General features: G+C 38.1%; 1 protein-coding gene across 3 annotated transcripts in view; it reads right to left on the reverse strand.

The window, feature by feature from the left end:
- Positions 1-539: 539 nt before the first annotated feature.
- LOC121527921 (tyrosine-protein kinase CSK) overlaps positions 540-14020 on the reverse strand; it is an 86686-nt gene continuing 73205 nt past the window's right edge. For all 3 annotated transcript variants that reach the window (XM_041815153.1, XM_041814999.1, XM_041815079.1), the window contains 8 exons: positions 11346-11439; positions 10714-10779; positions 10515-10614; positions 10269-10359; positions 7317-7390; positions 6457-6652; positions 3934-4020; positions 540-1857 (listed from right to left, as the gene is read on the reverse strand). In XM_041815153.1, coding sequence (XP_041671087.1) covers positions 1675-1857; positions 3934-4020; positions 6457-6652; positions 7317-7390; positions 10269-10359; positions 10515-10614; positions 10714-10779; positions 11346-11439 — 891 coding nt within the window. In that variant the 3' untranslated portion in view covers positions 540-1674. The remainder of the gene's footprint in view (positions 1858-3933; positions 4021-6456; positions 6653-7316; positions 7391-10268; positions 10360-10514; positions 10615-10713; positions 10780-11345; positions 11440-14020) is intronic.

Raw genomic sequence — 14020 nt, forward strand, 5'->3', positions numbered from 1 at the left:
TCTTTCTATTTCACAAATTTCGGGACAATAAGTTGCTTAAGAATTAAGATTTTTTCTTTTGCACTTTGAAAGCTTGGCATAGTTGTAAACAGCTCATAACATGGTCTTTTGGTAGCGTTTCTCTATGCAGAAATCACTTCTTGCCCTCCAGTGGTTATTCTCCACTGCTGCATGACATCATCTGCAAAGAACCTACAACATTTATGGCAAACACAGGTAATGGTGCTGCTGCTGGAAACGGACACAATACCTTGAGTCATAAAATCTAAATAAGCACACATTACACAGCAGATTTTTTTCATGATGGTAGTTAAAATGATAATTTGATTATTTTTATATGCCCTGGGATACTGTTTTGTTGCCAAACCTTATGAGGAATCCTTATATAATTGAATAGCATTATGACAGATTTGACTAAATTGTCACTTTTGATGACATGTCAGGAATCGTGTAGTATGGTTTTGAGTCCCTAATGACTACACTTGTTGTCTTTACACATTCACACCCAAACACACTGAGAATGATGCTCTTGCTCCTGCTCTGTTCAGATGGAATGATTTATTCATAATCATGATAGCATAATAAAACAATGAACATTGAAAGCACTGACAGTTGAACCCAAGGCCTCTCACACACAGCATGCACCACCCGACCCCAGCGTTCACAGAGACACTGAACATTCCTAACGCCAAGACTGTCCCGGCTCCTGAAAGTCCTTTTTTAATCCTCCGCACCAGTCAGTTTTTTCCTTGTTCTTTTTTTTAATCCTTTAAATATATTTTGATATAAAAACAAGCCCACGTATGATGAATTGACCATGTTTGTGAACTGCTTCTCCCCCTTCTCCTCCTGTTATCGTCCTGTATCCCCCACATCACCCTCTCTTGGATGAATATGATACTGGCCACCAAATCCTCTCTCTTCCTGTTCATGGACACTTGGCAGAACAAAAATAAGTCTGATGGTGTGATGGCAGAGGTGGGGGGAAACGGCACTAAAAAAAGAAAAGTCTGAAAACCTCCCTGAAAATAAAGAAAATAATAAAAAAAGATCTCTTAAAAAAGGTACTTAAAAAAAATAAACAACAGTCCAGTTGAAAGAAGTGCTGGAGGGAAGTCTGGAGCTCTGTAGACTGGAGGCACTTTGGCACAGAGCGAAGGCCCCACACACCACGCCGAGGGGAGGGAGGGATGGAATGACGGAGAGATGAATTCATGCATGGCGATACAGAGATCCAGGAATGATGGAGGGGGGTGAAGAAAGAGCACCTGACAATCGTGGAGGAAAAGGCCAGCCTCCCCTCCAGTTAATGCCGTGTTCAGGAGAGGAGGAGGGGAGGAAAAAAGAAAGAAAGAAAGAAGAGGGAGCTTGGAGCGAAAGGAGAGCAGGAGAGCAGCGGCAGGTTTAGAGGGAGGCAGGAGCAGTGGTCCACCGAGAGAAGAGGAAACTGTCTGGCAAAAGCTTTACAACACAAACAGGGAACAGTCCTTATATGGAAGCAGAGGGCGGGGCTGGGGGGGTCGTGTAAGGTCAGGGGAGGGGGCATAGTTTGGCAGTCCCAGGCAGGAGGAAGCTGCAGTGGTCCCTCTTCTTCTCCTCCTGTTCCTCTCGCTGTGCTGGGCTGTGTCTCCCCCTCTCCCCTCCCCCTGTCACCCCCTCATTCAGGCCTCCACTTCACAGGTAGAGCTCCTTGGCTCTGATATGCTGCAGCTTCTCCCTCAGCATACGGAAGGAGGGCCGCACCACGGGGTCCAGGGTCCAGCACTGCTTCATCAGGTCGTACACCACTGGTGGGCAGCCGTCAGGGGCGTCCATCTTGTATCCCTTCTCTACCCGGGGCACCACCTCCTTTAACGGCTGAGAGACAGAGAGAAAGATAAAAGTTATTTTTCTTAGGTTTGCAACGGATCATAAATTACACTGGATCCAAGGATTTAATAGTTTGGACTTTTTCATTAGTTTTTATTTTTATTTCATTTCCCCTTTTTGTTTTAAAATGTGTCTTTCTGATTAGTCTTTATTACTGGTTTGTTGGTTTTTATTATTAAAAAATGGTTTAATTTTGGTGTATATTTATTGGTTTTAGTGTTATTTTTTCCAATATGTCTGTGTTGGGACCCAAAAGGGCTAGAAAAATAAACACCAGATAATTTAAAACTACATTAAAATAGGCTATTCTTCACTTTTCATTTTAAAAATTCAAATTTGATATTCAAACACAACTCAAGACCTTAAACTCCCATTGTGTGAAGGCTTGACCAATCAATTCAGGTCATTTTGCACTCCCCTGGCTTGGCAGGGTTGGGTAACCTCACATATTAAATTTCAAAATGGATAGAATTATTGGAGATATACTGTAGAATGGGTTAATACAAGCAATACACTCATGTGCACACAAACTTAATGCCATTCATACATAAATGTAGATTTCAGTGTCTCGGGTGGCCCTGAGTTCTAAAAATGTTAAAGATCTCAGGTTTCAACCAGAACTGTGCATGCCCGACTGCCTCATTTTGCCCTTCCCAGACGCATTCTGTGGGAGGTTTCCCAGATAAATGTAACAATAAAAACATCATATGAAACAGTGGAATATTCAGAGCCACCAACAATGCTGTTCAAAGCTTTCATATTAAAGCCCCTACGGAGGCAAAAATGGGATCAGCAGAGCGAGTAGACCAGTGCAGTGCATGTGTGCATGTTTGCCTTAACGAGGAACTCCTGCTATGCCATATTCTCTCACCATTCTGCAATGCGAAACGCACTGTAAATTGACAGACACAGACATGTAATATCATGTTTCCTGCAGAATCAGCATAAATGTCTCAAGGCATAAAGATGGTGGAGTTTCATCACAGCGCCATTGTCAAAATGCACAGTAAAAACACCTTAAGTAGTACAGAGTTGACATTATCATTGTCTCAGAGACCTTATGTTCTTCTTTGCACTTTGACAATGTAAACATTCTTTTAGTGGATGTCTGTGCATCTTTGTATGTGCCCGTTGAGACAGAAAAACATTAAAAATGGGAGAATGTGGTGTTTTTAGGAACTCTGTCATATGCTTTTATACCTAACTTTGCTTCATGCTGGCTTTGTGCCTAAAAACTTTTAAAGTGATTTTAAATTTAGACAAGTTTCCAAAGTTGGAATTAAAATCTTGAAAGCTTCAAAAGAGTTGGGGCATGCTCCATGATCTGGTTTGTTTGGTATGACATCATAAAGCTTAATCCAAACTGTCGAAAACAAGTCTGTCTCTAATGTCTTGGGGTTGCAATAAAATCTAACATGTTTATTTTGTTGCAGGTCCTCCGGAGATCACAGATCAAGCAGCTGTACCACAAATGGACTACCATCTCTTTTATTCACTTCATCTGTATTTGTTCTTGTTGTCTTTTAAAAGTTGTTTTGGTATTTTTCAGTGTTACTGACCGCACTGTTTAGTCTGCTGATTAAGTATTTCTTTTTGTCATCCTCCTAATTCAATGTTTCTGCTTCAAAGCGCCTTGTAATCATCTGTTTAAAAAAAAAAAAATAAACAAAGATATTCTTCTGATTTTTAAAAATGTATTCTCAGTGTAGGCATGCAGGTCGCTGTTCAGATGGTGAAATGGATAATGTGACTCAGCAACACCTCAGTAAGCCAGGAAAAGGTCAAAACACCTCAGAACTAAATATAGAAATGTGACAAGCGGTGAAGCATGCAAAGACAATTAAACTCATAATTTATAGAACATTGTGTTTTATTTTCATCAGCTGCTCCAGCAGTTCAATGACAGACATCTCATTATTTTATAATTCTGTTCAGAAATGAGGAAAAAATAAAGTGTGAGAATGTATAAAATAAATAAATAATGATCCCAGGAACAAAGCCTGCCATCTGCTGGTACAGCTCAGACCTTTATGAGCATCACAAAACAGGTGTTCAGGTACTTACAATTCTGGGGTAAGGCACGCGCCCAAAAGAGTAGATCTCCCAAAGAAGGATACCGTAACTCCAGACGTCCGACTTGGTGGAAAACCTCTGTTGGATAACAGAGAAGGGGAGCTTAAAGTCACACTCTGATAAAAGACATTCAAGATACGTTTATGTTTTTATGTTTTAATGCTTTATTGTGAATTGGAGTAAGAAACACAAGTAATATTACAATCACAACAATAATAGTGCTCAAATAATTATCCCTTTATAAAAACAGGTGAAATAGGTAAAAATCCCTGCATTTGTCTGATTCTGAGTTGAAAACATCTCTTAATGTCAGCTTCATTCACCTGAACAAGTTGGATAAATGTTTCATTTTAAGGTACTAAAGCAAAATATGAGAGCTGAATCACCTATAGTGAATAAACAAAGCTGCAAGTGCTGTTAGCAATTTTTACATGTAGCTTTTCTGGGTGATGGATAATTATTATTATTATTATTATTTTTACTTACAAAGTGAAGTTCAAAGGAAGTGCAATAAATGTTTTCAATGAGACATAACACCAGTAGAATTGATAAAATTCAAGTTTAGCAGCGTATTTGGTGACTATACATCTGAGGGCTGGTGTTAAGATTCAGAAATCATGTGTCAATATTAGCTGATCAGCAAAACATGATAGATATATGTGTTTCTTTCTGTCAAGAAATACCAAAAAAAAAAGTCAGTTCTTAGTCAATTCCACATGGGCTTATGTTCCACTTATGTTCAAAAAGCAAATTACTGTGGTTCTTACTATAGCGGATTTTATTTCCTTGATAATCTGCTAAAATCAATCAACTGAGAGGTGTGCTACTTTGGCTTCACAGCCGGTGTGTCTTCCTCTCACCTCATATCCTTCCTTCTACACTATCTGACTGGCCTGATGTCATACAACTACCAGCCGACAACACTAAGGCCTGGTTGGCATTGACATAAGGGGTGTAAGGCAACCAGTATCCGTCGAGACTTATGTTGAATGAATAAATACATGCACTACAGCCTTAGCTAATAGTAGATACCCCCTTTTGCAAACTTCTTAAACACTGTGCATTATGATCACAGATATCAGTAATGCAACTTCTTGATAAAGTTACTTTTTAAAAAAAAAATATAATTATGTTACCCGTCCTTTTCATTCTGGGTCGTTTGAGGCAGTTATTTCAAAATTTTGGTCTCACAATAATCAACTCTTACAGCTGTTGTAAATCTGTCATTATATTTAAGGTCTTTCTATTTATAAACAGATGACCTGGTATGGAAAGCAAACACAGTTTTCAAAATGCAGTGATTAATATTTAAAAAGAGAGAAATTAAACTATTGTCAAAAATAACTGTTGTTTTCAGGGGTGGAAAGTAACTAATTAGATCTCACACACTTACAATCAAGTTACTGTAACTGAGTAGCTTTTTGTGTACTTGTACTTTTCAGGATCACAACTTTTACTGAAGTACATTTTAAGAGAGGTTTTGTACTTCACTAAATTTTAAAAAAGCATCAAGTTCTGAGTAAAAAAATAAAAATAAAATAAAGGTAAACAACAAAACAGAGAGGGTCTAGCTTTCAGCCAACAATAAAAAAGAAAATGGCCAAAAGTTTGACTTTTCCAGCACATGACGGTCAGGAGCAAGAGAATGATTCCACATTTCATCCTAAACAGCTGTTGCATTTGACTTAATGTTAAGTCATACCTTATTCAATAAACAACCTGGTTATGATTCATATTCTCTTGTAGTTATTTCACACTAAGAAAAGATCATATTTAACAACATAATCCCCTCAGGTATCAAAAGTAACTACTCAGCACTTGAAGTACATTTTAAATGACTTGCTTTTAACTTTTACTTGAGTAGATTTATAGATTCTTACTTTTACTTCTACATAAGTAAATTTTATTTAAAGTAACTTTAATTTTACTTGAGTACAATAATCTAGTACTTTTTACAGCTCTGGTTGTTTCAGCTTTACTTCAGTTCCATTTCCCTCCCCCTTATCCCTCCAAGTTGCCAAGGCCCCCCAGTAACCCCTTTTTAAAAACACTGAATTAGAGGATCTTTTTCATATATCTTTTGCATGGATAATCCTTAAAAAAAAATTTCTATTACTTTAAAGTCTGGTGAGATTTTTTTTGCAGGTTATGATTCATACTTGAAATCTAAACTGAAACCTCTTACTGACTTACTAAACCAAACAAGACCAAAACAATTAGGATGGACTGTTGCCTCTGGTGTTGTCTGTTGAAGGGATTAAACACATGATGTAAAGATAGATGTTCCTTTTTTACACAGCACAAAATCTCCAGGAATATTTGACTGCTTAGAAAAGGAAAAACAGTAAAGATAAGAAGTACCATTTTGTCCACCTGGGTCTTCTAAACTGCCACAGGAGCTCTGAAGTCATCCTTGTGCTTTAAATTTTTCCATGCAAGTTTAAGTGGGTAAGGCAGATAAGAACTATTAAAACTATCATTAGCTCCACTCTGCTGCTTGACCACCTTTCTCACCTTCTCTCTTAGTGCTTCTGGGGAGGTCCACTTGACGGGCAGTTTGGCAGTGTCCTGTATGGAGGAGGCCTCCTTGGTGAGGCCGAAGTCGCTGACCTTGGCGATGTTGTCATCAGACACGAGCACGTTACGAGCCGCCAGGTCTCTGTGAACAAAGTTATTTGCCTCCAGGTACTCCATGGCTTCACACACATCACTGAGAGGAGAGCAGAGACAGGAGTGATGATGAGAGAGCAGTGGGTGACTAAGATGAGAACAAACCCACAGGTATACTTCTGCTTAATCCATGTGGACATGTTTGAGGATGTTTTGACTCTCATCATCCTCTCTTACCATGACACATAACTGACAAATAAAGAGGAAATATTTTTAGAGCCATTTCAGGGGAATATAAACAACCTCAATGAAAAATAAAACGCTGAACTTTTCCCTTCTGTTTCCTTATCTCAGCTGTAAATCAAGGCTAACATCAATAATGAAAAAACTTCCTTGTCAGTGGGATTATTTCTGTTTATTGATCTGCTTCCTGACACACAATGATCGCACTCATAGAAGTCGTGCTGGGTTACAACATCAGCTAAAAAAGTGTTAAATTAAAAATTAATGAAGACTTCAAGGCACTTGACTTTTGTATAAAGCAGCTATTTATGAAGAAAAACATCCTGCAGGGCTGCTTGTGTAAACAAAGACCTCTTTCATCTTCTCAGTTGAGTGCGTGACACTGCTCTTTTTGAACATCTTTTCAAATCGTGACAGCTAAAGAGCAGCAGTTTAGCTCCAGACCCTGAGCGGTGTTTATTCAAACATTTGTCTTCTCTTCAAATATAATGAGTGCTTGAACAGAGCTAAAGAGGACTCACAGAGAGAACTTGAGTAAGCAGTCTCCACCAAGCACGGTCCGCCCTCGAGAGCGCAGGTAGTCCACCAGGCTGCCCTGTAACACAGATCAAATTATTGACACACTGAGCTGAGAGCATACAGAACTTCAGCAAAAAGAACAAATCAATGACATGATACTAAAAGAAGTAGTGCCACAGTTTAGGGAAATATGTGTATTTGCTTTCGGGGAGGAAGAATATTCATACCCTTCTCACATATGCACAGTACAACCTTTTATAACTTTTTCAATACAGGAACAAAACTCCTGAAAATTACCCCGTATTATCCATTATTCAAAGAGTGTGACGCAAATTTTATCCTGTCAGCTAAAAGATTTGCAAGCAGTTGAACAGAATAATGGGATATGAATGCAGCAGGTGATACTTGGGAAAATCTGACGTGAGCATGCAGGAGGAGGTGATTATGCTTAGATTCTGTGATTGATTAATGCATGAAAGTAAGTCATTTTACACCGTCTGTTGCTCCCCAGCATGGTTTTACCACACATACTTTATACAGTCATCATTTTCAAGTAGGCCGGGCGTACCTTGTGTGATTTCTAGCCGATTCAAACAAAATTTTTGAGTCACATGACTCACTTGAAAATCAGGCTGACATTCAACCTGATCATGCATTGTTTGTTGTGCAGTATACATGGGACATGACGGCCCTAAAAGCTGCTACCAACTGGTCGAAATGATTTCTGACATGTTTTATCTTGCAGTTGTGCAACTGCATACTCCTACAGTGAGGGCAGAACCATGAACAGAATCCCCAACTTTGGAGCATTTTTTCTTTTGTTAACTGTTAGACAGCATCTTTAATCACCATGAAAACTGCAGGAATGCCTTTTTAGATAAGGTAAGATAAGATAAATCTTTATTGTCCCTGAGGGGAAATTTGGTTTGCAACAGAAGTTTAAACAATCCATAGACAACATCAAAATACATAAATGCATACATGTTATACATAACTCCCATGAATTTCATCTTGACAGATAGGCAGTGAGAGTTTTTGATGTGTCTTTTTATATAAAGGAAATTAAGCAGGAACAAGGCCTTCCTGTGAGCCCCCAGCTAACATGGAATATTTTTGATCATTTAGCTGCTAGTTGTGTTTGCTGCAATGCTGTTTGTATAAGAGAAAGATGGTGAGAGTGGTTTTGTTGCTGTTGTAGCTATTGGAAGCATGAAAATGAAATAACAGACTACAACCCCTGCATGTGAGGCTTTTCAAAAATTTCCCTTACATTTACCATAGTCTGTCCTGGTTTCACTCGAATAGTCTGAGCTATGAATTGGCGGTAATACGGTACAACTGTATCATGGGGTATTAAAAAATAGCCACGGTATTGCTTTAATTACTGTCATGGAGACGGCACTGTGTAATCAGTGCATGTTTTTAAAAAAATGCCTTAAGAATATGTGTCCATATCCACCAGCAGCACTACTGTCTGTGTGTGAAGATACTTACAAGAGATAAATGAAGTCCTGTTAATGGTTTCAGGCCAACTCGGCAAATGAGGAATGCACACATATATATTGGCACATAAATACTCAAACGCATGTCCTGGCACTGCACTGGGTCTTCTCTAAAGTCAAACTGTTAAGTGTGAACCACTGGTTGTAATATGATCCACAGCAACCTTAGTTTTAAAACACTTTGAAACAATTCTTCTTCCTGTGTGTAGATCAGTTGTGAGAAATGGTATTTGGCCTATTAATATCCATTCGTGCTACCAGCAACATCAGACACACTTAAACCATCAGCGGTTTAAAAAAACATTTAAACTTGTCTTTACCCCTTTTATGTGAAATGCAGGTACAGTTTAGCAATGCTTGTTGGTTATTTTAGGCACTAAAGTATTCTGGAACTTTTAACAAGTTTCCCTGAAAGTGAACTCGCGACTGTGGATTATTGTTTTCATATTTGCTCTTTATGAGGAGGCAAGAGAGTGCACTGGTGTTCTTATGCACTGAAGGGAAAAAAAGACAGCAGGATCATTGGATCCTCTCCTGTTGTAACTCAGTTTACCTTTAAGTGAAAACAATGCTCCAACAATAAATCTCTTCCAGTAACCCTGTAGTTTTCTTTCTGCAGAGGCACACGCTCTGCTGGCTGTGCTTGCATGTACACACCAGAAAGTGCTTGAAAAACATGTTTTTTTTTTTAAACAACTATCAGCAATACTGTATACCTTTGTAAAATTTGGGGAGGGTGTGACGGCATTAAAAAAAGATACGGCCCAATCCTAGAGACCATCAGACTGTACAGTGGCAGCACATAAATCATGCGTCATGGTCATGCATCATAAATAATTCTTTTGCACAGAGTGAGCTGATGTGACACCATGACTGTTACAGAGTTGGCTTGAAATCACACATTGGCGCTTGGTTTTCCTGATAGAATTGACGTAAAAGCAAAAACTGGCATTATCGCATCTACAGACATCTAGGATATGTTGTAAACATTATAGACTTCCACTGGTTCCTTTAAATGTGATGTCTTGCCTCCTTTAAGAGCATGATGTACTGCTATTTTCTAGAAATTTTCAGAACTACATGTATGAAAGGGCTTAAGGCATGACTAGTAGTCAGATAGCTTTGCATAAAAAGTAAACCGAGAAACAGATTTTGAAATAACTAAAAAGTATCTTAAAGCATCTCAGATGCTCATTGTATGCTACTTGTTAATTTGTGTGTTATGTGGGATCTGAAAGGAAATCCAAGCTGGGTTAGTTGGATGGTTGACTATTTCTTGTTAGGAAGTGGACTTGAAGAAGATACTGCTCATGGGTAAGAAAAAGCCAGGTACAGTGTTTTTTTTTTCCTGGTTATGCACAAGCAAGTTAGATGAAATATGAGCAGATTGAAATCATACCAACAGGTTTTCAAACACACAAAGGCTCAAAAAAGGTTTGAAATCTAACAGACCTTCGCCATGTACTCTGTGACGATGTACAGACTGCCTCGCTCTTCCACTATCACCCCTAACAACTGCACCAGGTTGTTGTGCCTCAGTTGCCTGTAGAAACATTATCAAAGCAGATGTTGACATGTTGGTGAATTTCGTAAGTGAGCATCAACCAAAAAATATTGCACTGACAAAACTCTGATTTCTATTTCAAATAGAAATCTATATTTGGGTTTCAGAAAAGCGAAAAAGTTAAATGGTCCTACGTCATGACTGAAGCCTCGGCGATGAAAGCCTGCGCTGTGGCGTCATTTTTGATACATTTAACCGCCACCTTAGTTCCTCTGTAGTCTCCAACCATCACATCTGACAAGGACACACACAGGGTAAAGGTTTACCACAACAAACAAGACAACTTTGGTCTCTCACGTACAGGATTAAATGCAGCAGAAATCAATTCCTCACCTCCAAACTCCCCTTTGCCGATAGTCTGCAGAAGTTTCAGCTCTTTTCTATTCAAGGCCCAGCCGCCTGCCAGGACAGCAGAGAGAACAGTAAGCAGACTTTACAATCAATGACAATCCTGCTAAAAGTCCTTCAACAACTCAAATAAATAATGAAAGAGATCAGTGCATTATAAAAAGTGAGGAATCTTGTGAATTTTTTGTTCTTATAACAAGGTTACTGACATTATGTACTCAGGAATTTCAGCCACTCATCTGTCAAAGAAGGAGTTTATATTTCTGAATGATATGCCCCTTATTTATAGGAAAAACTAATGATATATTTTAACATGTAGTGTCCCCAGTCCTTCACTGTTAGTGTCAGCTGGGTCAGATGGGAACACCAAGAAAAATTAGAGCGACAGAGGTGGAGGAAGACTCTGATTGACCTTGAGCACTGATGAAGCCCAGCAGTTGTCCCCAGACACTCACGGATTAATTACCCTCTGTTGACTAATGCTATTAGGACTGGGTTGAGAAACAGGCCATGTCTACTTTGGTTAATGTGGCAGTAAACAAACAGTACAAAGAGCCCTGTGTGTGTTGGTGATAGTTTCCCTGTAGAGCAGAGTAATGAGTGTGGTGTTTTCTTACTCCTGGAGAACTCGTCCTGAGCTGCCACCGTTCCCTCCATCAACTTGGGTTTAATCAGCCTGGTGCAAAGGCCATCAGCGTCTTTGGTGTAATGCTGCGGACAAAGGGGAGAAATAAGTTTATTTTAAGTGAAAAATGTTGAAATACAGGATGTTCAAGTGTTGAAAATTACCATAAAACATTTAAATAAGTACAGGTCACTACTCTCATCAAGTATGAGGCTAGAATTGTATTTTCATATACACAAAACTTGTGTGTATGCAAACGCAACTGAATTTTTCAACTCCACTTTCCGTGGACTTTTCATGCCAGCCCCCTGTAAAGTATCTCCACGGAGCCGTTGTGAGCTGATGTGTGAACACAGCATGAAATATTTGTGTGGTTATTGTGTATGTAATGAAGCCGGTTGTTGCTCCTGTTTGTTGAAACTATTAATACGGCTATTAAATGTAGCTTTATAACTAGGGCTGAACCATTAATCCAATTTTTTTTTAGATCGCAATAAGGCCTTCTGCAATTTTCAATTTGCAGGAGATGCAATGTCTCTTGAAGCTAAAATGCGTTTCAAAGGTACATTTTTATATAAATATTTTGGTGCAGATGTGTCCTGATGCACATTTTATACACAGATATAAGAATAAATGATCTTTGTTCAGAAAACATCATACCAATTAATCAAATGTATACTCTTTAAATAACCACTTTTTTCCATTCAAAAGAGAATAATGATGTGAAAATTGACACTCTTTAATACCACATATATTGAAATTGCAGTATAAGTCAAAATAATCCCAACTCAACATTTTTCAAAATTGTTCAGCCCTAATTACTACCACATCATCTTTTTTCAAATCATGTTCTCACTCCAAAGATCTTCTTTCCTGTGAAACGGTAAAACTCTGTACAAACTGTAAGCCACGTGTCTGAGTAACAACTTTGAAAGATTTTAGGGGCAGTTTGTCTGGAATCTTCTAAATATTATCAGGCATGCTTTGATGGAAAACCAGCCTTAGCCAGTTTTTTTAAAGCATTCAACATTTTACTTATATTCTCCATATAACAGGACATATACAGAAAATTTAAAATTAAATTTGATACTTTTTAAAGACCTTTTCAAGACCCTCTCAATATCTTCTAAGACCCCATGCTTCTTTGATTTCGAGCCAGTTACATTAGTGATACAATTATGTAGATAGTATTTGTTATTGTAGTGTGCAAATAAAGCTTTCTTGGAGATGCTATCAGTGCTTTAATGATCAGACTCTGGGCTAGTTTTACTCTAAGCAAAAGCTTTACTGCAAAGCTGCTTTTTTTCAGTCCCAGCCTCAGCTCCAACATCATCCACTGCTCAGAAAACTTGCATTATTAACATGCACACACACATCAGTAACAGCACATAAACTAGAAAGAGACAAAGTGGAGCTTTAAGGATGGACTGACAGCTTGATTACTGGCCGGAAGTGTGCAGACTGACGTGGGATCTCATGGAGTTCCATCAGAATTGCACTTGTGATTAAAACTAAATGTAGAAACAAAAGCAAAAAAAAAAAAAAAAAAAAAAAAAAAAAAATATATATATATATATATATATATATATATATATAGTCTTACATTTAAAACTGGTTTTTCCAAAGCATTAATTTTTGATAACTTGATTTATTAACTTTGAACATTTAAAGACTCTGCAGACACCATATATAACACATTATTTAAAAAAAAAAGCATGCAGTGCTTATTGGGGTGAAAATCGTTTCCAAGATGTAGCATCAATTTCAACAACTTATACCTTTAAATTTTGATTTTTGGGCTTTTAATGCCTTTATTTGGACAGGAGAATGAACAGAGTAGGGTATCAGGGAAAGAGTAGGGGGAATTACATTCAGGAAAATAGCCACTCAACAGACTCCAACCAACCTACTTGCCAATTATGCAGACTAAATCCTCAGGGCACAGAGAACAAACTAAATCACCACAACTGCCTAAGTTATTGAAGTTATTCACGTAAGCAAAGATCCTTAATCTGAACTGCAATGTGATCTGTCAGTTAGCTAAAACAGTGAGTCCCACATCTGGCCCCAGGAATATTATTACATTCAGAAAAAGTTGTGGCATTTAAGATTTCTTTCATGTTTAAATATGTACAGCTATTAAAGCCACTCAAAAAACAGTAAAGATTAATACAATTTAATGAGGAATGGCTTGACGCTTGATGAGTTTTATAGAAATCCATCAGTCAGCCATTATTGGCAATTATTCAAACCAGGAGTAAAAGCTACCACTCTCAGAAAAAGCTGTGTTTGGTATAAAGTGAAGAGCTGGTGCAGGTGAAACAAGCATCCCTATTTCATGACTGAAATGCAATTTAAGCTTTTTCTTATCTACATTTAAGGAGGAGGACAAACTGGTGGTTATCTTCAAACATTTTGTATTACTGTTTCACATCCTGATCTCATCATATGCATTCAATTTTTAAAAATGTGTTTTCTAAAGTTTAAATGAAAACCCACAGCTTAACAAACTTATCAAAAACAAGGCACACACATACCGCATTTCAATAAGCTGGCATGATAGACACACTAATTGGTCTATTCTTGATTAAAGTTGGGTTTTGTGTGTCGACTCTCTGCTGCAGGCTCTTTATTAAAGTCTTATTCCCTGCCTGAGAATCAAAACAC

This window comes from Cheilinus undulatus, linkage group 1, assembly GCF_018320785.1.
Source record: "Cheilinus undulatus linkage group 1, ASM1832078v1, whole genome shotgun sequence".
NCBI lineage: Eukaryota > Metazoa > Chordata > Actinopteri > Labriformes > Labridae > Cheilinus > Cheilinus undulatus.